Genomic DNA, 26,788 nt, shown 5'->3' on the forward strand with positions numbered 1-26,788 from the left:
AAATCCTGTCGCTTTAGTAAAAAACGTTGCTTCGCTTCCCATACTCATTACACTATTTTCACTTCGTTGTTCGGTACTACGATTATGTATAAAAGAGGCTTTAAATTAATAGGATTGTTAAAGTTTTTAACTTCATTTAGGAAATTTCAAATTGGGTGTGATAGCTGCGATTTTTTTGGCGATGCCAGCCAGGCCCGTGCGCACGGAGGGGGGTTTGCAGGGTTCAAACCGCCCCCAGACGAAGTTTTAAAAAATTGTTTGACATTCTAATGACATATGGATTGGTGAAGAACTTTGGCGACAACGCATCGCTAATAAGGACATTAACAAATCACTTGAAGCACTCGATATCTGCAACGAAGACGCGTTTCCCAATGTTCATCAAATTCTTCGATTAATGGCGACTTTGCCTGTTACAACAGCCACGAATGAACGCGCCTTTTCAACGCTACGTAGTATTAAGACATACCTTAGACCGACTATGACTGAAGAGCGATTGAACGGTTTAGCTTCTTTGAATATACATCGAGAAGTTGTAGTAGATTCTCAAAGAGTGTTAAAGGAGTTTTTGTCGGTACCACGAAGAGTCAAAATGCTAGTCGACGTTGAATGATCGTGTTGTTTGACTTGGTCGTACACACATTTGTTTGTCTTTACTCAAATAGTAATAAATGTATAGTATATGTTCAATTACTTCTATAAAATCTGATAATAACTAATGACATAGATCGATTAGATGTACAGAGAAAACAAATTATATACGAATAAAGCATGAGAACATTGATAAGTTATTATAGGGTGGGCCATGTAAAATTTGCTTTTTGAATCGGCTATAAAAAAAAAAAAAACTAATCAATATTTTTTCAAACTTTTTTTTTTATTTTGAAGATTGAACATTTTTATGAATGAAAAATAATATCGTTCAAATGGCTGCCACGACTGGCTTTACAGTAGGCCATTCGATCAACCCAATTTTTAAGCACACTTTCGATTGTTTGAGCCCCAATTTCATGAATGGCGACTTCGATTTCGTGTTTTAAAGCATCAATCGTCTCTGGATGGTTCGCATAGCATTTGTTCTTAACGGCTCCCCACAAAAATAGTCCAACGGGCTTAAATCACAGCTCCGAGGCGGCCAATTGATATCGGAATTCAAAAAAGTTCGAGTGTAACTTTGGCAGTGTGACAAGTTGCACCGTCCTGTTGAAACCAAATGTCGTCCATGTCATCCTCTTCAATTTTTGGAAACAAAAACTCGTTGAGCATGTCACGGTAATGCTCGCCATTTACTGTAACCGCGGAAGAAGAAGAAGACTCACCACTTTGGAAATAGGTTTTCAATATTTCCCAATTTTGTTCAAGGGTATAGCATCCCATGTCCCACATGTCATTTGTGTTACTATTCTCAAAAATACTATTCTCAAATAGTGCCACCCTGTATAAACCATATTATAATAAATTAATTAAAATTTTTTTTGATTATTATTTATCCTTATCACCAATCAATGATTCATCATGTCCAAAATTGTGACTTAAGCGTGTACTGTGTAATAAATTTATAAACACAAGCAAAGTTATATCAGACTGCAACAAAAGTTGGAACAGGCGATACATTTTATAACTTGCATGCAAATGAATGCAGTGCATCAACCCACTTACTTACATACGCAGATGTTTATTTCATAGAAATGTTGCGGACACTGGCTCAAAATTACTAAAATTTAAAATAGTTTGGTTTTAATTTCATTGGATTTACGACATATTTTTCTTAGATAGAGACGAAACATAAATGTGCGTATGATAAAATTCGTGTGTACAAAAAAGTGCTCCCCCAATGCGGACACCCATATTGTTTTTTACCAAATTAATTGAATTTGTACTAAAAAGTGTTGCGTTTAAAAGCTCTGTTCATTGTCCAGTTGTGCACTGCAACAATGAACGCGTTGTGCTACAGTAAGTCATCCCATCCTGCCACCATGTGTCTGATATCGAATGCAATTCAGCAGTGCTTATGTACCCACGCACATACACACACACACGCATTTTGTCGAAAATCCTGTTGGAGTCTGGTATGCGACGCAGCACTGAAATCCGTTTATTTTATTATTATTTTATTATTTTTTTTTTTTTTTGGCTAGTATGTTGCCGTCAACAATACAATCCAGTTAAATTTTTAAGTTAATTATAGGCAGAGAAAATATTAAAAAAGCCAGGCGTGGGTGTGACAGGTATGAAACAGACAAAAAAGCCTTTAAATAGCTTTTAAAACAAATTTCTGCATTTTACTTTTGTTCACTGTCATTTGCATTTATACTCAATTACTTTTTTTCTGATTACTACAATAATATTTTTTTCCCCTTTTTCTTACAGAGATCGAGGCCGTTGAAGCGTGTAAATGGCTGCGTGCTGCCGGCTTTCCGCAATATGCGCAAATGTATGAAGGTGAGTGTGAAAAAAAAAATAGAGTACACTTGTGCGTATGTATGAAGACGTAAAAGGATTATATGCACCTGAGATTAGCTTCTTTCTCTCAAAAAATTAATCAGTAATGCTGCTGCTACCTTTTCATGCACAGAAGAAATTCTGTGCAAATTTTTTCATATGAAATTTCGCATGAACCGAGGCAGCTCAAAAAACGAAAGTGATTGCATTTCACTTGAAAGTAGTGTAGTGTGCATTAAATAAAAGGGTCTGACTTGTATTTATGACAGCTGGTAATTGATGGTTGCCGCATTTCTGACAGCTTGTAATAGCCGCAAATTTTTGGCAACTTACACTGTGGTTAAATATTTAAAAGCTGCAAGCAAAAGAAAAAAAAACAGGACAATTGAGGAAAAAGTGTTGAAAAGGAAAGCAAATACTACGAAAAAATTAATAACAGCATACAATGAAACAGCAACAAAAATAAAAACAAAACAATTCAACGAATGCGTACAACACATTCGATACGAATGCCCTTTGGCTAAGGGACATAAAAAATGTAACATAAAAGCTTGGCCAAATGCATCCAAAACAAAAAACAAAAAAAAAAAAAAAAACAAAACAGATCATTAAAAACACATAAAACGTATTTGCCAGCTGTAATTATTGGTATTCTCGGTGACCGCAAACACTTTCACTAAAAAAATGTTAAAAACGAATTTTTTTAAAGAGAGAGAATGACTGACTTCGTTCATATAGGATTAAAAATTGTTGAACATTTTTTTTAATGCTTGTGGAACATCAAGTATCAGTAGCAACCATATACAGTATATTTCAACCATAATACAGGGTCCGACACTCGAAGTGCAACCAATTAAAAAGGCCATACATTTAGTTTGGAAAATTACTTCTATTCAATTCAAAGTAAAATATGTGTGAAAATAATACAAAATTAAGAATCAATTTATTTTTGCTCGATATGACCACCTTTTGCCTTGACTATGGCCTTGAGACTGTCCAGAAACTAATCGCAAACTGCCCGAATGTGACTTGCAGGTATTTTGGCCCACTCGTAAACAATGGCTTTTTTCAGCGACTCGAGACTGATGCATCTTTTAGTTCGTGCCTTGCTCTCTAAAATGGCCCAAAAAGAATAATCCATTGCTTTCGCGTCTGGTAAATTTTAGAGCTATTCTGTGGGCATTGTGAAGTTCGGAACGTTGTATTTTAGACATTCTTGGTTCACTCGAGCTTTGTGAGACGGCGCCGAGTCCTGTTGAAACGTCCATGGTCTGCCATCGAAATGTTTGTCTGTCCACGGCTTCAAAGCACCCTCCATAATACTTTCCCGATAATATTTCGCATTTACCTTGGCGTCAGACTCGATGAAAACGATTGGAGAGCGCCCGTCTGTCTCCTGGTGGTCAATCGATGACTCAAATTCTCTTATGAACCATCGGTGAAATAAAGACTATCGTTTTGGGAGTTTACGAATTGCTCAATTCGAAACATTTTCTCGTCAGAAAAGACAATAATCGGAAATTGACCGCTTTCGGCCAAGCGAAGCAACTCCTTCGCTCTCTTAAGTTCATTCCGAAAAAGATACGGTTTAGACCTTCTTCTAAAGGATAGAAAACGGTCTTTCCGAAGCCCTTTATTGCATCACCAGTCAACGGCACCGCAAAGAGAAATCACTTCAGACGGTATACAACCTAATTTTAAAGATGGAGAGATGATATTTTTCCCACTATGACTAATAAAACCATTATGTAGCATTTACAAACCAGTAAAGAGATCCTCGTTAGAAGTTGGTTGGAAATTAATCAGAAAGTTTAAATTTACAGTTTGCCGTTATGGTAAAAAAATCAAGTTGGATAAACAAAATTTTTAGCTTTCAGTCTACCAAAACATATTAGTTTTCGGTCTTCGTCGAGTGAAATCGATACCAAATTTTTTTTACAAATCCTTTTTGCCTTCAGTTATGCATTCACAATTCATTCTTAGACCCGTTTCACAGACAATGGACCGATGTCTCGTTTAAGCTATAAAGTCAACTTTGTAAATCGTGTTCCTTAGTTTAAAGTGTCCTTCAAGTCTTTTCGTTTACTCAACTGCCTCACAAATGTGAATCTACTAGTTCCGAAACTACGGTTCAGCTTAAGTAAACTTCCACTGCCTTTTTTAACCAACTATTTTAAGTCTGGTGATGTCAGTGAGCTAAATTAATGTAATTTCATTTTCTTCACTTTAAACCTACCTAAAATTTTTAATTAACGCATTAACCAAACTTTGGATATTACCAGGTTACCAGGAAGGTCGCCAAAGATACTTAAGAACAGTATTAATTAGGTGATTTCTGATTAATTTGGTCATGCCAAAAATTTAGCTGCTTTCGAGACATTTGAATTTTAAAAAAATTTAATGCATATAAGTATATGTATATTTTTTTTGCTAGGTTGACTTTCGGTAAACCTGCATATCATTCAGAGAGTTTTGAGGAACGAAAATGAGTTTAGCGACATGAGAGACTGAGTTTTAGTGTAGAGGCTAGTTGAGAAAAGGAGTATTTTTTTTTTTAAATTTATTCATCCTCACCCTAAAGCCCAACATATTAATGTCGCTAAGACAAAATTTGACATCAAAAATGCGCTGAAGATCTGTGCAAATATATTTTAAGGTCAAAGCCACGATCGTCGATCGCACAAACAAACTACCACTAGCGCATTAATATATATATATATATAAAGCCACATACTCACACACACAATTCTTTATTTGAATATATAATATGACGACACCTAATTTATTGCTCACCACACCAATTTTGCCATGGTTTAAATTACTTAGCTCGCCTACTGGCAAACGAGTTAAATGACCCTTTCGCTTTTGTCAGATTCTGGTGAATGAGTGAATTTCGAGAATACTCGCATGCCTTACCTTTTTGTGTGCATGCCTTCTTGTTGCTGTTTCCTCAAATAATTCTGCACTTTGTCGCTACATAATCGAGTTTTTATCCATACACGGAGCGCTGCTTGTATTTGTTAGAAACACACCTTCAAATCGTCTTTCGAGTAGTGCCCAATGATACCCTTTTTATTTCGCTAAATCTGATACGCAACAAACTTCCACGCCTCAATTCGGCGACAAACATGCGAAAAGGGCAGGCATGCGATCTAAATTAAAAAAAAAAATCTCCTAAATGGAATCCTTAAAATTATCGCTCGAGTTCTGGTGCAGGAATTCCAATGAAAATGAAAAGGGGCAGAAGGTAGACGTTAAAACGAAAAAAGAAGGAAAAAAAGATAATTTGTGCTACACTGAAATAAATTGGCTGGAAAAATTTCATAGGATTTGTAGGATATAAATTATTTTTTAATATTTAACTAGAAGTTATAAATTTACTAATCCACTGTAAGCCGCACTAACACACTAACACACGTTTGCAAAGTAGGCTTGTGTCCCAGAGCCAAATAGCCATAGAGCACTCTCCTTGAGTTCTTCATCCAAATGGGCCCACTTCTAGGCAATCTTTTTAACCTCAGCTAACCTAAAAACTACCATTAGTAGTCTCATATCACTCGTCACATACAATATATCACAAATATTATCGCTCATCGCATAAAATGTTGTCAAAATCTTGTTATTATTTTATTCTATTTATTTTTTTTAGGTATGTTTTATTTTTTATTTATTTTTTTTTTTTGGTGTTTTGTAGTGGTTTTATTTTCTCATTCTGTTCGGTTCACTTTTTATTTCTCCCAGTGTCACTTTTTTGTTCAGCTAACCAAATTCAGCTCACAATTCGAAGCATGTGAGCAAGCGCGTTTGGCACTCTTCACTTTTTTTTTTGAATTTTTTTCAAGCCCAAAACCATTTGCCAAGCTTATAAATTAGCCATACAGACATGTTCTTAAGCAAAGACAACCTTGCGACATTTTTTCAAAAAAGAGAAAATAAATGTTAAGGTAAAGGTAAAGGACGTTTTCAACAACTTAGAGGGCATTGTGCTCATAAAGGGTTTCCAAACACAAAATAGAAATAAAGTGAAAATTATGTAAGGGCATTGCAACCGCATTTTGGAGCAAACAAAATACAAAAAGAAAACAATATCAAGAAACTAAATAAATATAAAATAAACCAGTAAATTTAAGTGAAGAAAGTAAAACAAGAACCGTCAGAAATTTCTACACTTCACAAATCATAGAAGTTCAGAGATCATAAAATAAAAAAACAAAAATAAATAATTGGCGCGTACACTTCTGTTAGGTGTTTGGCCGAGCTTCTCCTCCTATTTGTGGTGTGTGTCTTGATGTTGTTCCACAAATGGAGAGACCTACAGTTTCAAGTCTCCGAACGGCAGATATTTTTATGAGGAGCTTTTTCATGGCAGAAATACACTCGGAGGTTTGCCATTGCCTGCCGAGGGGTGACCGCTATTAGAAAAATGTTTTTATTAATTTTGCTTTCACCGAGATTCGAGCCAACGACCTCTCTGTGAATTCCGAATGGTAATCACGCACCAACCCATTCGGCTACGGCGGCCAGATTCAGTTCAATTCACAGATCATAGAACTGTAGAAATTTCTGACGGTTTTTGTTTTATTTTCTTCACTTGAATTTACTGCTTTAATTTTTTGCCATTACGTTTTTCCCAACCATGCCTTTACAAAAACCAAAAAACGAAATCAAATTTCGCACAATTTTTCTGAACTTCTCGACCACAGCGCCATCCAAAGGACGCTTTCTACAATTTTGAGTTCAATCACTTAAATGTACTATGTGGCTTTTTAAATAAATATGAATTAAATTAAATTCCATAGAAACATGCGCGTATTTATATTCCTTATTTCATTCAGGTATTTCAAGCAAATTAATGTGCGCTTATGCAACTTCAGTAAAAAAAAGTCAATACCCAATCGAAAATAAATACAACCAAAACGGGGATCGCCTTCGGATCGCATTTCATGCTTGAGCAGCTTACAGATTAATTTGTACCGAAAAGGAACATAGAAAATAAAAAAAAAATGAAGAAAGGCTTTCAATTTTAATCGTTAGTTACGCGCAAAGCAGACCAATAATTCATTTCGGTGCCAAACGCGCCTCTAGCACCCAGCAGCCGATATTCTGTAGAACCAAAGTTGCCGGCAAAGCCAGCAAGAAAGATCAACGACTTCTTCCTTTGGCGCAACAAATGCACAACAATAACAAATTTTTCTGTGGCATTTGAATTATGAGTGTGCAGGGCAAAGTGTGGCAGGCACAATCATAAAAAACATATACACGCACATGCGCCCGCACACATAATAAGTGAATCTTAATCCGAACGCTTTCGCTGCTCTACCTTAGGTTCGAAAAGCTACTTGATGCACTACTTACCTCAGCCCAAAAAGGACGTCGGCGATGCACTTGTGCCGTAAGCCATTACAAATGAAGTTTTTGGTGTTGCAAACGAACTGAACCTGCTCTTATTTAAATTTATTTGTTTTCTGACTTTATTCTTTTGCATTTTTGTTCTTTTTTTGGCGCGCAGTTGTGCCCTTTCAAAAATACAATCGAAATGAAAAGTTTCAATGTTGACTTCGGCACGCTGGCAACTTGTTGCATGCAGCATGCGGCTGTTGCCCCTTTTGTTCACAATGAGTTTGCATGTATGTACGTATAGACAATTGTTGTATGTGTGTTGTAGTTGACCTTGAAAAGGTTCGCATATTATCATAAATTTCCTGATTTGCCTTTTTGCATATTTTTTGTCAGACAACTTCGTGCGCGCCTCGCCGGCGCTGCGGCGGAGTATGTGACCAAGTTGCGCTTTTGTTGGCAGACAAGCCACATTTTTTTCAACGCTATAATGTTTTTATGTCTCTAGTTTCGTATGCTGTGTAAAATTACGTATTTCGGCATTCTCAGTTTTGTGCTTCCTCTTTAGTTAATTTAATTTTTTTTCTTGTTTTTTGTTGTTGCCTTCTCGACGCCCCATACCCCAAATGATTAATGCCGCTTTTTAATGAAATTCTTGTTATTTTGAAATTCGGTGGTTTACCTTGCAATGTATTGGTAATTTGCCCGGCTTTGGCGTGCCCTTGTAAAAAGGGGCCTCTGCGGCGCACAAATAACGAGCCTTTTGCTGAATTGCTGAAAGTTGGGCGGGAGTTCCGAAAACACTCGTCGCTTAATTTCTTTCCATTTGTTCACTCATTTCGCGTGCATTTCTATCAGGTTTTCACTGTGCTTGTTTGTTTTACTTCTTCTCTATCCCTCACCGCCTTTTGCAACTCTCAATTTCACGGCCATTATTTACATTCGTCGCAGCAAATGCGTTTCTTCAGCGCGAATGCTTGAATGCAGGCGTTGCAACACGTTTGCAAATTGGTTTAATCATGCAACTGATGTGCGACCATTTGTTTTAATAAGAAACAACTGCCCAGCGGCTAACCGGTTAGCAGATATGTGGCTTTGCTAGTGGAGTGTACGCATGTGCGACGCACCTTGAGCAAACTGTGATAAGGTAATTAATTTTCACTCTTTTATCATTGGAGTTAAAAAGAAATCTGCGTTGTTCGGTTACTTTTTCTTTGCGCTGAGCGGGTGTCAAGAGCCAAACTGAGGAATGAAATGAAGTAATAGAAGTTTGTAAACCTGGATTTAATTTGGATAATGGAATAAATTTGGAATTTTTTTTTATATTTTTACAAATGATTATTATTACTATTTTTTGTTTTTGTTTTTTTTTCTTGTTCAAAGTTATGTAAATTAAAAATTGATGCAAAATTGTTATTTTTATATTAATAGATATTGTGGGGAAAATATATCTTAAGACATATTCATAAAAAAAAAAATGGTTTGCATTTTTTTAACTATTATACAATACTAAATTTATTACAAACTTATCGATAGTTTGTTTACCACATCATATTTGAAGTGTTTCCTGTCATATTTTTATGAAATTTAATGAAAAAGCCGCGGACTTGCCAATAAACTGACGTCAGTACAGAAACTTAACAAGTCTTGTTGTATGCAGTTTATTTCTGCGTGGCGGCCGCCGTAGCCGAATGGGTTGGTGCGTGATTACCATTCGGAATTCACAGAGAGATCGTTGGTTCGAATCTCGGTGAAAGCAAAATTAATAAAAACATTTTTCTAATAGCGGTCGCCCCTCGGCAGGCAATGGCAAACCTCCGAGTGTATTTCTGCCATGAAAAAGCTCCTCATAAAAATATCTGCCGTTCGGAGTCGGCTTGAAACTGTAGGTCCCTCCTGTAGGAGCTCGACCAAACGCCTAACAGAAGTGTAAGCGCCAATTATTTATTTTATTTTATTTTCTGCGCTGACGTCACGGTTTTTGGAAAGGCAAAATCTTGTTTCCATCCATTATTGCACACTTCCTGTCTATGTTTAACATTACATAAGGATAATGCGCATCCATGTCTAAGTGGTTGGGTCTTCATTAATAATCTCTCCATGCAACTCAATTCCATTTTATCGATCCAATTTCATTACTATATGCATATGTGTGTGCTATTTCTGCTCACTTTTTCCATTGTTTTATTGAAATTGTAAACTATTAGGCGAGCCGAGTGAGGTTTATCTTTAACCGAAGAGGCCCAACAGACTCTAAAGCCGAATATTGGCAGTTTGCTAATTTTTACATATTTTTTTCGACAGGATGGCCGTAATATAACATACATTTCCTATATAATTTTCACTACTTAAAATAATTAGATTATAGGAATTGATATTACATTTTTCTCCACCGATTGATATTGGCCCACTACGAAAGTTCTTTAGAATTCTCCAAAATAATGATTGAAAAACAAAAAAATCAAAATCATGAAACTCAGTGCCATGACAAGCATCATAATCCACAAAACTGTTTTTCTTAGATATAAAAATTCGCTTTATACTCAATATTTGGTTGATATTGGGAATATGACGTTCTTCCAGCAAACGCCGACATGCATACACATTTCCCAAATTTATTTCCTTGGTAATTGATGTATGCATGTATTTATAATCGATGAAAAAAAATCCAGGTCACTTCTTTAAATTAGACGAGAAAACATTTTCCTCTATTGATTTGCATGATTTGTTATAAATTTATAGGTCTCTCTATGCGTTCATACACACATACCTATGTACTTACTTGCAGTGTTTACCGCAACTCATTACAAGAGTTCATTACACTTACTCGTTCACTTTGTCATTCATATATATAGTTATATACATATATAAATAAATATATATATATAGTCGCTTTATATATATATATATACACACACACAGCACAAGCTTTCCCGGCAACAATAATCAAATTGCTGCCAATAATTTATGCCAGTAAAGTATTCAATCGCTGTTCTCGACGACGTCGTCGCCCTGACGTGCCCACTGGTGTCGGTTGACACATGTGCAACATGCGGAGGCGCCTCATGGCAGCGCGTCAATGCAATATTTACATTGAGCAGCAATGCGTCAGTGCCCACGAGGCATCAAAACATTCAGAGGCTCTGGTGAATATTCAGACTACGTCGGCGAAGGCAAACGCCTTTAAGATTTTCTCACTGCATTGCAGTTCCATCCAGCATTTAACGTTTTGGTGGAGGCGAGTTTTTATGTGCTTGTACAGGGTGGCCCATACAGTGTTTTTTTTTTTTAATTTGACAGCGACAGTTCTTCCCGTTGGAAATCAGTATCACATCTCCGCAGAACGGAATGAATCGCTTTATGGTTGAAAAATATTTTCCGAAAACTTATTTCTTATATTTCTATGTTGTAATGCCCAAACAGTGCATTGATTCAGAAGTCAAAATCAGGTTTTCTGGTGAAGCGTCAGTGGGTATCCCTGCCATATCTGGGGATCGAAAAACTCGCGCGTGATCGGCGAGCAGTCAGTGCATTCTCGAAGTGACAGTTTGGCGCAGGTGTTGGAGCGAAGGCATCATTGACCCCCTTTTCTTTGAAAATTCTGGTGGAATCGTCATCTCAGTGAGCACTACAGAGGAATGAGAAATTATTTTTTGTAGCCAGAAATTAAAGGCATAGACTTGCGCGATTTTTGGTATCAGCAGGATGGCGTGCCATACTACATAGATCAGACCACAATCGATATTTTGCGCGCCAAGTTCGGTAATAGCATTATTATCCGTCTCGGCGGTGCTAAATAGCCACCTCGCTGCTGGAATTATACCCTTCAAATGATTCAGACGCTTAAGATGAATATCGGGCAAGCCATTGATGCGATAGAGCTAGCAACCGCTATCAAGATCTTGGAAAACTGGTTTAGCAATACGCGCTACTACAAACTTAGCCGAGGCAGCCACATGAATGAAATTGTGCTCCATAAATAATCGGATCGTTTGCTCTTTCGAACAAACCAATTTTATACCGAGAATTATTTATTTGGAGTAATTTTTTGAATTCTTAAACAAAAACTACAATATGGACCACCCTGTAGATATATTCACTTGCGAGTCCTCTGCAACAGCCAATTGACTAACTAATCAAAGCAACTACGTAAATTCCAAATTCATTCTGTTTTTCAAATCTTTCCTTTGCACTAAGATTTGTTGCTGCTGATTCGGCAGACGTAATATCAGCGAACGAAAACAGCTACGACGACACGTAGAACCCGATTGCCTACATAAAAATTGTAACAACTATAAGTGTCAGGGCCGGGAGGGAAAGAGAATGACCGAGAAACATGAAACTCACATCCGTATTTGTAAAATTGGCCAACCGCGTCATGCGTTTGGTCAATCGCACGGCTGATCGGGTGGAAATTGGCAATTGGCAATTACAGATTTAAGATTTACATTTTAGATTTTTCTTTATTTCCCATACTTAATTTCAACATATCCTCCGCATCGTCCGTCGCGCGCACTTTGACGATGGTCGCTGAGAAGACTGTAATTTTTCCTTACACATCCACTGTGTTGCTGCATTTAGCTGGTTTTCATGCTTTAGTCGTTAGCAGCTCTGATGGCGTGTAGATGCTAGGCAGTGAGGCAAATAAATTCATTTTGTAAATGAAGAATCACAAAAGAAATCACGGCTCCAATACTTAAAATATTTCTATAAAATTATGCTTAGAGCTCACCAACTTATCACCCTTTTTCTCTAAGATAACTATGAATTTTACCATAATTTATTTGTTTTTGTCTTTACACAGATCATCACTTCCCCCTTGACCTGACCAACGTGGCCAAGGATCACACCAACCTAGAGAATGATCAGCTGCAGTCATTGTACCGACGTCTCTGCATTTTAAATCGCTGTGCCAATATGCGTCTCGATCAGTCACATAAGGCGCAAACGCCGCAGGTTTGTCAACTTTCCCTCTCTAAATTACCCCTTAAAGTACAACACATCATCAACTCATTCACGTACGATTCATCCCAGCAGAAGGAGGATTCCGATGATGAAAACTGCGCGCTCAGCGAGAATTGGACATTCCAGCCGCATATACGTCGTTGGTCGCGCATCGGCGAAATGGGTCTTGAGTTGCCACCCGCTGGCAAGTTGAATATCGAGAAGACGGAAAGCTCATCCAAAGAATCCAGTCCCGATCGTTTTGAAGATGACAGCTACGATATATCTGGTGGTGGTCTCTCCCTAACGCTACCCGGTAATTCTACTGACCCCACCGTCAATGAATCAGCCGATTCGGCAGCGGTGCGTTTACGTCGCACTGGCAGTGAACGTTTCAAGGATGGTGCTAAGGCTTTCCTGCGCCGCGTGGAGTCGATAAAGTCACGTCGACGAAAACGTCAAAATCGCGAAGGTATTGTTATAAGTGGACCGCAAGCATTAGACTTATCACAGCTAGGCCAACGTGGCAGCATGCGCAAGCCCGATGCTGTGTATTCCACACCACCATCGCCATCAGCGGTCAGCCCAATGCACACATTCCCGAAGGCTCCTATATTTGGCAATGAACTCAAAGTACCATCACAAAGTGAAACTTTCCTTAGTCTGAATCGTGCGAGTCCAAAGCGTACACCAACAACACCACGTTCAATGCGCACCAGTCCACTGCATTTCTTTTCAACTCCGATGCCCCATTTGAAGGAGGGCAAATCGGATGATTCCTCCTCATATTACAGCGATAGCCAGGAATCGTCGGCTGGTGGAAAATTGTCGCTACGCAAGACACCATCCAAAACGCGTAGATTCTTACAGCGCACTGGTAAGGTAGATGATATTGGCACACACTCGGACTCGGAATGCCATCACGGCAGAAAGTTGCTGATTAAGGATGCAAATTCGAACACAACTGAGGTTAGTAAACTTGTGTGTAATGAAAGTAAAATTAATGCTAATCTAATATTGTCTACCGCTAATAGATCAAGGTCAAAAAACTGACACGAGGTGGCTCTCTTAACCTAGGCAAAGACCCGAAGAAGCGCGATGGCTTCCGCTCGTCAAGTTTCCGTTCACGTTCCAGCTCCCGCAAAGAGACAAAACCTGATGAATCGGACAATGTTAAACGGTAAGCTATCAGAGAAGTGTAACCACAAAATGGTTCACTTATTTTATTTTTTTTTTTACCTTGAATTTCTTTATAGTAGCACACCAGTCGTGCGATGGCATAGCTTTCAGATGGAGGAGCGTCCGCACATGATCTTCCGCAAATGCTTCTCACAAAAGATCGATCCCAATATGAATGACCATGGCATTCCATTTGCCGCCATGTCGGCGGGGCAGCTGCACATTCTGCGCAAGCTAGCGTTGGTCATACTCACTGGGTATATGGAACGTTATTGCCCGACACATCGTTCCGGCTGGAATTGGGAACTGCCCAAGTTTATTAAGAAAATCAAAATGCCGGACTACAAAGACAAGAAAGTGTTTGGAGTGCCACTACTGCTGGTGCTGCAACGCACCGGACAAACCTTGCCTATTCCGATACGTGCCGCCTTCCGATGGCTGCAAGTGCGTGCGCTCGATCAAATCGGTCTGTTCCGAAAGAGTGGCGTCAAGTCTCGCATTATGAAGCTGAAAACAGAGGTTGAGCAACTAGATTCCACAGCGCTTTGCATGGAAGTTTATGATACGCAGCAGGCCTACGATGTGGCTGACATGTTGAAGCAGTATTTCCGTGACCTGCCCGAATCGCTACTCACGACAAAGATGTCCGAAACGTTTGCGGCGATCTTCCAGCGTAAGTTGGGAGGAGTGTGATCACAAGAAATATGACTTTTTATATTACATTCTATCTTTGTATTTTCTAGATCTGCCCAGGGATGTACGTTTGGAGGCAGTGCAGTGCTCAGTACTTCTGCTACCTGACGAAAATCGTGAAATACTTTATGCGTTGCTGGAGTTCCTGACGCTGGTGGCAGCCAATGCGGAGCAAAATCAGATGACCGCTAACAATTTGGCCGTGTGCTTAGCGCCATCGCTCTTCCATAGCAGCATTTCCACGGGTGCTGCTTCAGTATCAGCCTCGCCCAGACGTCGCAAGGGTGCTGGCGTGCCCGACGACAAGGAGCTGCAAGAGGCGAAAGCATCTCACGAGTGTTTGGCTTTTATGATTGAGAACTACAAACGGATATTTACGGCGAATAAAGAGAAGATCAGCAAATGTAATTTTGGTTATATGGAAGAGTCGAAGCCGGTGCCACTGGAGGCACTTGGCGAAGGCATGCAATTCCACAACTGGCGCGGTTACTTGTACGAGTGCACGAGTGCGACCATCAAGGAGGGCAGAGAGAAGTGAGTAAAGCCGTGCAAAGAATTTCATAAATTATAATAAAACACATTTTTTTCTCCTCTTCCTCCTCAGAACACGTGGCTGGTTCACAATCTCTTCGCAAAACGACAGTAATGTAGACATTGCGTACAAAAAGGTCGGTGACGGTCATCCGCTGCGTTTGTGGCGCTGCACCACTGAAGTCGAAGGACCACCGAAAGAGGTGCTGGACTACATCATCAAGCAGCGCGCATCTTGGGACACAAACTTGCTTGAGAGCCAGACAGTTAAGAAGCTGGATGAACGCACTGAAATATTCCAATACGCCATTGACGGGCAATTGACCACCGATTTTTGTGTGCTACGGTAAGGCAGTAGTTTTTAAAGGTACAACTAGAATATATTGGTATAATAATTGATTTATTTCTGTGTAGTTCATGGCAAACAGACCTGCCACGCGGCGCTTGCGTCATTGTGGAGACTTCCATTGATCACGCCAAGGCTAAGCCGATGTATGGCGCTATAAGAGGTGTAGTGTTGGCTTCCCGATACCTTATCGAACCTTGCGGTAGCGGGCGTTCGCGTGTTATGCATTTGGCGCGGGTGGATGTGAAGTAAGTTCAACCGTATTCTAAGTAATATTACTTATGTGGAGTAGAGTAAGGTAAATAAAAGTGAAATAAAATAGCGAATGTATGTGTTGGTGTATCTACATTTTGAATGACAGTCCAGCAACGATAAACTCCCTCACAAAGCAACCTTCAACGTAGCCGCACATCTCTTTGCAAGATGGCTAAGTCATTTCGCCCAAATTTAACATGAGTTGGTGAGCATTGTGGCATTGAGAGAAATTGTAGAGCTCATGAACTAGCAACACCTCGCACCATGCCTCCTGACGAAAATATTGAAAATGGTATTCGTATATAATTTGTTAATCTCGAGAAATTTTTAAGAAAAACAAATGAAAGATGAAAGAAGCGCCCGGCAATTGTGGCCGAATCTCAATGCTAAACGCACAGCATTGCTGCTAACCCAAATTAAGCACAACCTTAGCAAACTGGTTTCTGTTAGAACGAGGTACTGTCTTATAGGCAGATACGCTCAGAGGCTGGCGTGCAGGGACATGACTTCTGCACGAACTATCTCAACGAAGAAGAGGTAGAGGCGTTCTCGCACCTACTATGCCACTGGCCTGCTCTTTCTAGATAGATTCACCAATTCAGGTAGACAATTTTTAATGAGCACTTTGGAAATCAGGAATCTTCTAAATTTGTTGAAAAGTTCACAATGTTTTAGGGAGATTAGGGTAAGTTCCCCATTCGATATCACAAAAGGCTATGAGTTTGACTGTGTCGTACCAACGACTGTCGGTTCTACCTAACTGGAATGATTCGGTTTTATATTCAACCAAAGACTGTCACTCCACCTGCATTCCCTATGTAATTGTTAATGAAATGTTATGTTGTGTTCTGTTATGTTATGTTTTTTATGTAATGTTTTGTAAATCTTATGTTATGTAATGCTATGTTATTTTATTTTGTGTAGTGTTAAGCAATGCGTATTTTATGTAATCCTATCTTATGCAATGCTATCTTATGTTATGTTATTTTATGTAATATTTTGCAATACTTATGTATGTAATGCCATATTATGTTGTTTTATGTAATGTTATGTAATGCTTATATTATGTATTGCTATGCTATGTTATTTTGTGTAATGTTATGCAATGCTTACGATATGTAATGCTATGTTACTTTATGTAATGTTATGCAATGCGTATGTTACGTAATGCTATGTTATGTTATGTTATTTTATGTAATGTTATGCAATGCTTGTGTTACATAACATGTAACTTTTTTTATGCATTTTAATATAGAAAGTTCAGTAAGGCAAAATATGTTAAAGTAAAGTACGACCGGTCGCTTGAAAAGTCCGTGCAAAAACAACAACTGCTTAATTGTTTAGGGCAAACCTTTTTTTTCGACATAGTCTCCTTTTAGGCTTGCACACTCCAAATAATAGGTTATGTCCAATTCTGAAAAATAGCTACTCGCTTCTGCAATCACCCCTCGTTTGAATAAAATATTTTGCATGCCAGCCATTTCGTCAAATCGGGCAATAAATAGTAGTCAGAGAGATCCGAAGGAGCCAAATCTGAAGCATAGAGTGCATGTGAAACGACTTGCAACCCTATTTCCATTAATTTTGCGACCACAACTGCTGAGGCGTGAGCTGGTGCGTGGTCGTGATGGAAATAGAAAAATGCTGGAATTCCTCGATTCAAACGAATGCCAAACACAAAAAAATATACCGATCTGGCTGAAACTTGGCGTGCGTTCTTCCAAGAGTGCTACTAACTAAGCATAACCTCTGTCATGAATTGAATGAGCGACTATGTATGTATGCAATTTACTTAAAGAGCCATCGCCCAATCTGAAACGCTGCAGAACTGCAAAGTGTTTTGTGACAAACCCGAACAGAAAACTGTCGAACTTTCATCTGAAACTTGGTAGAAAAGACGTTCGTTTGATAGTCGATACAACCTATGGGGTCAGTTTGGGACCTTATTCTTCTTAATTGGCGCGATAACCGTTTAGCGATTTTGGCCGAGTTTAACAAAGCGTGCCATTCGTTTCTTTCTCGTGCTAACCGGTACCAAGTGAAGCCAAATCCTTCTCCATCTGATCTTTCCAACGCAGAGGAGGTTTTCCTCTTCTGCTACCACCAGCTGGTATCGCATCTTATGACCACCATTGGGATAATTGAGTATCCGATTTGCCTATCTGGCTTAAAGATGCCGGATAGCACTGAGTACTTTCTCTGTAAGAGTCCTGCCTTTGCTAGAGCAAGGTTATGAATTTTGGCTTCCGATGTCATACGAATGGGTCAAGTTCGTTCTCTCAAATTGAAGTATGTTTTCAAAATTGCTAAAGAATATGGAAAATTATCACAGGACTATAGTTATCTCTTTCTCTAATCTACCCTATCTCTTTCTCTCTGTCACTTATTTCTTTTCCTCCTTGACTATCTACCCTTTTACTTTGCAGAGTTTTGAATACAATGGGCTTCTTAACCTGAGTGTTTTAGGAGTTACCAATCTCGGTGCTTCTTGGCTCGCCTTTTTCAAATTTCAATTTTAAAAACATAACCCCGATACGCGCCAGTAGTGCCAGCTCTCTGACTTAGCACGCACTTTACAAGCGACCTTCATAGAATGAAGAGAAATAAAATATGAAGTGAAATAAGGAGTATCTTAAATTTACTTTAAGTAAACTTGGTCCTAATTTTAATTTAATTGAAATTGAAAATTATGTCTAATTGCTGCATATAAAATAAAATTAATTTTCTCTCTCCAGGGGACGCACACCGGAATGGTACAACAAGAGTTATGGGCATATTTGCTCGCATTATTTATCCAAAATACGCTTGGCATTCAAACATGTCACCGAGGGACCGGAAAGTAAGGTGTAAATGGAGTCATATCGTATAGTAAATGGAGGAAAATAAAAATGAACAAAAATACGAAACCCGAAACACGTTAAAGACATCACAAAACTAAAGAAAACCAGAGTACTGATTTTTACAACCTTTTTATCAAACTTCGAATGTCGCAAATCCTGTAGGCATTTTTTTTTTACGAGTTAGAAAATGAAACGAAACACAAAAGTAATACAAACAAAAAAAAACAAACAAACAGAAAAACAAAAGGTTTCAAAGCAACTTAAAGAGTTCGAAAACGCGCATTTTTGTTGCCACAAAATTTTCAAATATTCAAATGATATACAAAAAAAATGTTGGAGCTCAAAATTATTATATATTTTTTCGAAAACGACCAAAACGCTTTTAAATGATATTCTTTTGAATGAGTACTAAAAAATGATTATAATTGGAAGCGGCGCAGGATGAGCAGGATGGGCAGGATGAGCATATTCGATTTGAATATGTGATTCCTGTTAATATACTATACATCAGTGAAAGGAAGAAGGTCAACAATTTTCATATCAATGGAAGGACAAAGAGGAAGTGGATCAACTACAGAATTATCGATCTTTGAGAAGCGCCACTCCAAATTCCTTACTCCAAATTTGCAACAAGTAAAAAAAATTATATTTTTAAATAATAAGAAAAGGAGATCAAAGTAATTATATATATATTTTTTGTATATACATACATATATTTATAAATATTAAGGAAAATGTTAATATTTTTCCAAATTGACAGTATGCAATATTTTTTCGTAGCCTTAGCAGATAATTGCAATAAGCATTAAAACATTGTAAATAGTAAACAAATAATTTAAATGCCTTTGGGCCGACTTAGTACGTAAGGCAACTAGTTTGTATTGTATTATATATTTCAAACACACACACACAAAAGAAAATGTAAAACATGGCCAACAGATAATGGAAATGTATGTTAACCGCCTAACACAAGATAATACTCAAAACTGAAGCATCACAAAAGTTTATTTTTTACCGAACCCATATATTTTCCCCCTTAAAAATCTAGAAAAAAACTATGTAACTAAAATAACACTCGGAGTTGCGCACTCTATATATAATATTTTCGAACTTCGAGCACCAAAAATACGCTATTATACTAAACTCAACTAAACCATGAAAATTTATGATAAAAAAAATTGTTAGTTATAATGTATGTTTGTATGTGTAAGTGAAAACTTCAGAGGAAAGCAAAAGTAATAGAAAAATCAGTGAAAATTGAAATTAAAAATTAAAAAGAAAAACTACTACTAGGACAACACTTGCACTGCTCGTGGCATGCGAATTGAGAAAAACAAAAAAAATCAAATATTATTAAGAAAGTAAGAGCAGAAAACGCTACTATACTGGCAATGAGAATGAAAATAATTATCAACTAAAGAAAAAACAAAAAACAAAAAACAAAAATCATAATTTATGTGGAAAGGAATTCAACTAGTCAAATTGTTTAAATTTAAGCTTAATCGTGTACCGTGAATGGAGCCAGATTGTCAAAATGCGTCGCCGCATGTTGAGCGAAAGTGGGGAGAGGAAGAAGCATAATTAATTAATTTAATTGTTGTAACCAGCAAATGTTTGTAAACTACTAACCTTAAAATATAAGTGCCCGCGCCCGTGCCCGCGTACCAACCCACTCTATGTATGTATGTATGTATGTACGAGTAGTTATTACGAGTGAAATATGAGTAAGCGAGAGGGTAGAAGGTAATGAGTATGAGGACCAGTTCAAGCAAATATGTAAATGGCACATTAGTTTAACAATTGCATACATACATACACACACCAGTACATAAGCAGAAATGTATACATGTCAAGCAACTGTGTTTACTCAAATGTCGTATTTGCTGCTCTTCAAAAAATAAATAACAAAATTGGAAGAAGAAATATATACACAAATAAATGAAAATTTTGTTTTTTATTTCATATTCAAAGGGATATCGAGTGAGACCAAAGAAGGAAGTAGAGAGTAGAGCAAAAACTTCGTAGTTTTTTTTGTTAATATCGGGTGTTTTTTAAGAGCTTGATAACTTACAATTATACTACAGAACAGAAATATTTTTGGAATCCATTTTTTTATTGTAATTGTTTGACAATTTTTTGTAGTATGATATCCGGCATATGTACATCGCGGCTACGAGTTACATAGTCCATTTGTCTTCTTGACGTCTGGCGTCAATGGAGGATTGACTATGGCAATAAATCAATGTTAAGCGCGTTGTATGACAAGTTGCGCCATCTTCTTGGAACCAAATGTGGTTAATGTTTAGCTGATTAATTTTTGGAGAGAAAAATTCAGTCGACATGGCTCTATAGCGCTTACCATTCACCGTAACGGCAGCTCCTTCCCCATTTAGAAAGAAGTAAGGGGCGATGATGCCGCCAGTGCTCTATGAACTTAGATTTAGATTTATTGGAGGTTCGCACTTCGACCCCCTGGTCTTTTGTGCCCTTTACTCATCACAGTATCTCAGCCAGACCCAGCTTCCTTACTAAACTTAAGATAGAGTTGTGTTGGGCGGAGCGTATATGCCTTTCTGCTGGCGGCAGTTGGCTGAGATGTCTCAACGCTTTCCACGCTATAGCGCTGCATTCAAAGGGAAGGTGGTTTGGAGTCTCCTGGGATCGGTCGCAGAAACGAAAATAATCAGTGGACCATATCCCGATCATGTGCAGATGACTACGCAATCTGTAATGGCCTATGATAATGTGCTTGAGCCTCCTTGAGGAGTGTTATGAGATTTTTAAACCTCTTTTAGTTATAACCCCCCAGTAAGGATTTCACCTGGCGTAGCCACTTAGTTAAGTACCAGCTAACCTTCCTTAGGTTTAGCTTTACACTCCTAAGCTTCTCCTTGATGGTGTGTTGTCTCATAGTAAGGAAGGGCTGGGGTTCTATTAATGACGAGGCCGCAACCTGTCTTGCCAACGCGTCCGCTACTTCGTTCCCAGTTATATCCCGGATGCGATTGTGCGTACCTAACAGATTCAGTTTCTCGATACACTCAAGGACCAGTGAGGGCTTTATCTCACCGGATGACAAAGCCTTGAGTGCCACATTCCGGAAGTTTCTGTCTAAAGATGCTTTTAAAACTACTCATCGGCACAGAACGCTTGGTTTTGGGGACATATATTCCAGCGAATATGCCTTCTGTGCAGGGCACACTCTATGAACTTAACGAACAGATTTATTTTTTTTTTCACAATTTGCAAGCATTGGGCTGGTGTTAAGCAATTCATGATGACTTACCAAATCTCACTGAACAGAAATGTCAACACAGTTTGTTACTCTCAGCTGTCAAATTATAGCTATCGATATCGATAATCAAGCAGTTTCATGCCGCCTCCGAACGGCGGATACTTTTTACGAGGAGTTTTTTCATGACAGAAATAGACTTGGAAGTTTGCCATTACCTGCCGAGGAGAGGCGACCAATGTTAGAAAAAACGGTTTCTATCATTTAGTGTTTCATGCCTGAAGATTCGAGTCTGTGCACTGCCGAATGGTAGTCACGCACCAATTTATTCGGCTATCTATGCAAAGACCAAATTAAGCCAAGTTCAGTTTCTGGCAAGAGGAAAGGAGAGGTAAGTAGAATTCCATTGCAAATATTTTTTTGGAACAATTTCATTTTTGGCCCTTTCCCGCATAAGAGAACCTAGTGGGTTAAAATGTCCCGCTCTTTCTTATATAGCCTTGTTAAGTACGCCACACATTTAAAATGTCTCTATCAGAATCAGTGAAGAATATTTAGCTACTTACTTACTTACCCTCTGGTCTTGAGTGGGGGATTGATTGTGGCATCTAAAACCGCACCTAGTAGAGATGTCACAGTCCAAGGGTACACTTAACTCCTCCGCTCCCTTTCTCTCTTAACTCTCAACCCTTTGAAAATGGCATAGAAAATGTAGTTATTTAGACGTTCATTTAGTTTTGTTTTATTGAAAGAAAGGCAACACTTTATGAAGTGTCGAGATCTAAATCCGTCAATAATTTAATGCCGCTTCTGGAGTGATGAAGTTCATTTTCATTTAAGTGGAAGCTTCAATAAGCAAAATTGTCGTTATTGGTCACCTAAGTGACGGGCTAAAGTGATGATTTGGTGTCCATTATCAAGCATTGGACTATTTCAACCATATTTTTTTTGAAAATTTTCGAGGACAAGGAATTTTTTATCGGTGCATGCTGAGCTATTATTTTCTGTCAATAATTATAGAATTTCCTTCCTCCAGTATACCCACATGGTTTCAGCAAGATGCCGCCACGTCGCACCTGGCCAGAGAGATCACGACAATTTCCTCCTATCAAACTGACCATCCTGGCCATCCAGTTCGCCTAATCTGATTCTTGCTCTATGGAATTTTTTCCTCAAAGATAAATTCTGTGAAACAAACTCAGCAACCATCTCAGCACTAAAACCTCCTACGCGAGGTTAATGGCACCCGACATCACTTCTACAACGAGTGGCACTGAGTACGAGACTAGATTCCAAGAGTGCATGCGAAGTAATGGTCAACATTTAGAGCAAATAATAAAAAAAATATAATCCCCACTTCTCTTTGAAATACTTAGTTATTGAATGAATGTTTAATATTAATTCTTTAAATTAACTTTCTTTCAATTACTATTCTGCTATCGGAAACCCTGTTTATAACAAAGTCAACTACAATAAATTCAAAGGGTTCCGTTGTATACTGCATTTTCTTTTGAAACCAAATTTAATTGAAAGCAAAAATTTACCCTTTAACCCAAAAATATTCCTTAACATCTCGCACTCATTCATTCTCACTCACTTACGATTTTTGTCAGTTAGGCCAAACCGCATTGCCACGTTAAGTTGCCGGCGGACTACCAGGCGAACAGCAGCAACAGCTGAGTGCCCTATTTTTGATTTTTCCGTACTGTTCGTTTTAATCGCCACCACTGTTCAGAGCATGAACCACTATAGCGCACTTTTAGGGGCAATTGATACAGGGCGTCGCTAATATAGCTAAGACCACAACCAGCAGTACGGATAGAAGGAATGAAAGTGAAAGGTGACCATGTTACCATATTTTTTGGTAAGTATACTTGGTGAATGTAACTTTGTTTATTATTTTTATTTTATTTTGAAAATACACGTAAGTATAAGGTCTCGTAAATATTTTATGACTAACACATTTCGTGATGGATTGCATTATCTTTTTGCTTCGCCCATTTTTCAGAATTTTATTCATTTTTGGTATAAATTGTAATGAACCCTAATCTCCTAATTTTAAAAAGTTACACAGATCCTAAAGTGAGAGCTCATGTAGAGAAAAGTGTTGAAAAACATAATTTGTAGAATGCTGGTTACAGATATTTTTTTTGCATTTGTTACAAATTTGTTTCTGCATTTTAGATATTTTCGTCGGACAAAGATGACAGCGCTTTCGTTTCAGGGTGGCAGAAGTACAGGGTTGCGAATCAACAGATGGTGGTAATACTGCTTTTATGGCTGCTTGTGTTTCTGTTCGCATATACATATATATTTGGCAAACTGTCTTTTCTGTATTTGTGACTCCACAAGGCTTTCTTCTAATTCCCGCAAAAACCAATATATTTTGTTTTTCTTTTTGTCGTGCCACTCAGGATGAGTTTTTATCCAAATAATGTAGGAAGCAAAACCTACAACATTTGCACTTGCGCTTGATCATATTGGGTAGTCGAAAAAGTCTTTTCGTATTTTGTCAATAGATGTCGTTGGAGTCATCTATCTCCAGTGATACCAATCACATTGTGTCATATCATATGGTGTTAGAAAGGTGACATTATAAGCTTCATTTAACCAAAAAAAAATTTAACTCGGAGAAGGTGAAAAAAAATTATAGCTGTTCAAAAATGAGTGAAAATAATGAAGAAATTCGCTATATTTTGAAATTTTTGTACAAAAACGGGAAAAATGCCACGCAAGCCACCAATGAAATTTGTGAAGTTTACGGAGACGATACTGTATCAGTTCGTGTAGCACAACAATGGTTCGCTCGCTTCCGTTCTGGAAATTTCGATGTGAAAGACGCACCTCGCTCCGGTCGACCTATCGTTGAAAAAGTCGATGAAATTATGGAAAAGTTCGACCAGGACCGTCACATAAGGTGCCATGACATCGCCAAGGCACTAAATATTCATCATCAAACGGTTTTGAACCATTTAAAAAAGGTTGGTTACATAAAGAAGCTCGATCTTTGGGTACCACATGAATTGTCTGTGAAAAATTTAATGTCTCGAATTAATATCTGCGATTCTTTGCTGAAACGAAATGAAATCGAATCATTTCTGAAGCGAATGTCAACAGGAGACGAAAAGTGGATCAAATACGACAATAATGTGCGAAAAAGATCGTGGTGCAAGAGTGGTGAAGCTCAACAAATGGTCGCAAAGCCAGGATTGACGCCTCGAAAGGTTATGCTGTGTGTTTGGTGGGAGTGGAAGGGAATCATCTACTATGAGCTGATCCAGCCTGCTCGAACGATTGATTCTACACTTTACTGTCAACAACTGATGAGATTGAAGCAAGCAATCGAAAAAAACGGCCAGAACTGATCAGCATAAAGGGCGTCGTCTTCCATCAGGACAACGCTAGGCCACACACATCTTTGATGACTCGGCAAAAACTGGAAGAGTTTGGCTGGGAAGTTTTGATGCATCCACCATATAGCCCTAACCTTGCACCATCGGACTACCATTTGTTTCGGTCAATGCAGAACTCCCTTAATTGAGTAAAGTTGGCTTCAAGAGAAGCTTGTGAAAATTACTTGTCGCAGTTTTTCGCCGAGAAACCACAAAAGTTTTACACTGATGGAATAATGTCTGTAGAAGAAAAATGGCAAAAGGTGGTCGACCAAAATGGTACATATTTAGTTTAATAAAGTTCATTATAAATATAAAAAAAAATGAGTTGAAGTTTGATTAGATATACGAAAAGACTTTTTCGACAACCCAATATATTCGTGAATTAGTTGGTCAAATGTGTCTACGCTCCCTTTGGTTTTATTATAAAATTTATTGATCTCTAAAATTTGTTTTCTTTTTTCTTCAAAGACGTTATCATCAAGATGCATAGTTAACATGAAAGTAACTGCTTTTCTTGCTTTGGGAACATGAGAAGCAATCGTTATATGTTTTTGAAACCCAAAGATTGTTGAGTTAATCTCTCGAGACTTGTACGGCAAAACATGTTTTGTTTTTTCTTAGCGTCCCCACCAATGTTAAGCCTTTACTCATTAGACTCTCAGCTAATTCTTTACTTGTGAAGTAATTGTCCATAGTTACATTACGGTTAGTACCATGGTAAGGTTCGCATAGCTCCTCAATAACTTTTTTGGCAAGACCAACAGCCCTTCGATTCCCATCTTTACCCATATATGGAATGCCGCGAAGAGGATATGCATTAGCACTGTCGCATCACCACCAAATCTTAATTCCATATTTATACGGTTTAGATGGCATATACTGAATAAAGGGACATATAATACGGCAAGGTAGCAAATGTTCGTCAACAACAATATTTCCCGTGGGCATACCATATAATACTTTCCAAAGTTGTGATTAACTTTATCCCAAACAGAGCGTATAGGTGCTAACTTATCCGTTTGACGGCGAGTACTTCGGGTAGACTAATTGTCAAAGCGTAAAAATCTTAAAAGTTCCTCAAAACGTTTAGCGCTCACAGTGGCTTTGAAAATCGTTATTCCATACAACTTGTCCCAGAATAACTTACAGCTTTGATTATTTGATTTCATATAGCCAGCTATGATTAAAAGTCCTATAAAAGCAAGGAGTTCATCTTTGTCTACCACGTGCCACAATTTTACTAATTTTGCAGATCTCTGAACACTGCAGATCCTTCTTCAGTCCTATACCTTATAATTTCATCACAAACTTCATCGTTTATGAAGAGTTTGAAGCAATCAAATACGTCTGATAAAGTTGAACCTGTGTGAATAAATTCCGTTTTGTGCTCAGCTCTGCTGGTATAATTATTACTTACCTGCACCAACCTTCTAATCCAACCATTTAATTTTAGATGAAGGTGGTGGAGACTTGTTCCAAATAGTAGAATCTTTACCAACGTAGAAGTTGGCTTCATTCTTTTCCATATCTGCATTTTCATTTTCATCCGAAATCTAATCTTCTTCTTCAGATGCTTCAGTCATCTGGTCCACTT

The 26,788-nt window shown here is 38.1% G+C and overlaps 1 protein-coding gene across 3 annotated transcripts in view; it reads left to right on the forward strand.

The window, feature by feature from the left end:
* Positions 1 to 18,770, forward strand: part of LOC129253431 (uncharacterized) — a 243,879-nt gene extending 225,109 nt beyond the window's left edge. The window contains exons 8-16 of one of the 3 annotated variants that reach the window (XM_054891800.1): positions 2,371 to 2,442; positions 12,584 to 12,735; positions 12,817 to 13,692; positions 13,758 to 13,903; positions 13,980 to 14,575; positions 14,646 to 15,129; positions 15,200 to 15,472; positions 15,541 to 15,720; positions 18,463 to 18,770. In XM_054891800.1, the coding sequence (XP_054747775.1) occupies positions 2,371 to 2,442; positions 12,584 to 12,735; positions 12,817 to 13,692; positions 13,758 to 13,903; positions 13,980 to 14,575; positions 14,646 to 15,129; positions 15,200 to 15,472; positions 15,541 to 15,720; positions 18,463 to 18,577 (2,894 nt within the window). In that variant the 3' untranslated portion in view covers positions 18,578 to 18,770. Of the gene's footprint in view, positions 1 to 2,370; positions 2,443 to 12,583; positions 13,693 to 13,757; positions 13,904 to 13,979; positions 14,576 to 14,645; positions 15,130 to 15,199; positions 15,473 to 15,540; positions 15,721 to 18,462 lie in introns of all 3 variants that reach the window. The other 2 variants (XM_054891798.1, XM_054891799.1) reach the window with 2 other exon arrangements.
* The last annotated feature ends 8,018 nt before the right edge of the window (positions 18,771 to 26,788 follow it).

This window comes from Anastrepha obliqua, chromosome 1 (assembly GCF_027943255.1).
Source record: "Anastrepha obliqua isolate idAnaObli1 chromosome 1, idAnaObli1_1.0, whole genome shotgun sequence".
NCBI classification, from domain to species: Eukaryota; Metazoa; Arthropoda; class Insecta; order Diptera; family Tephritidae; genus Anastrepha; species Anastrepha obliqua.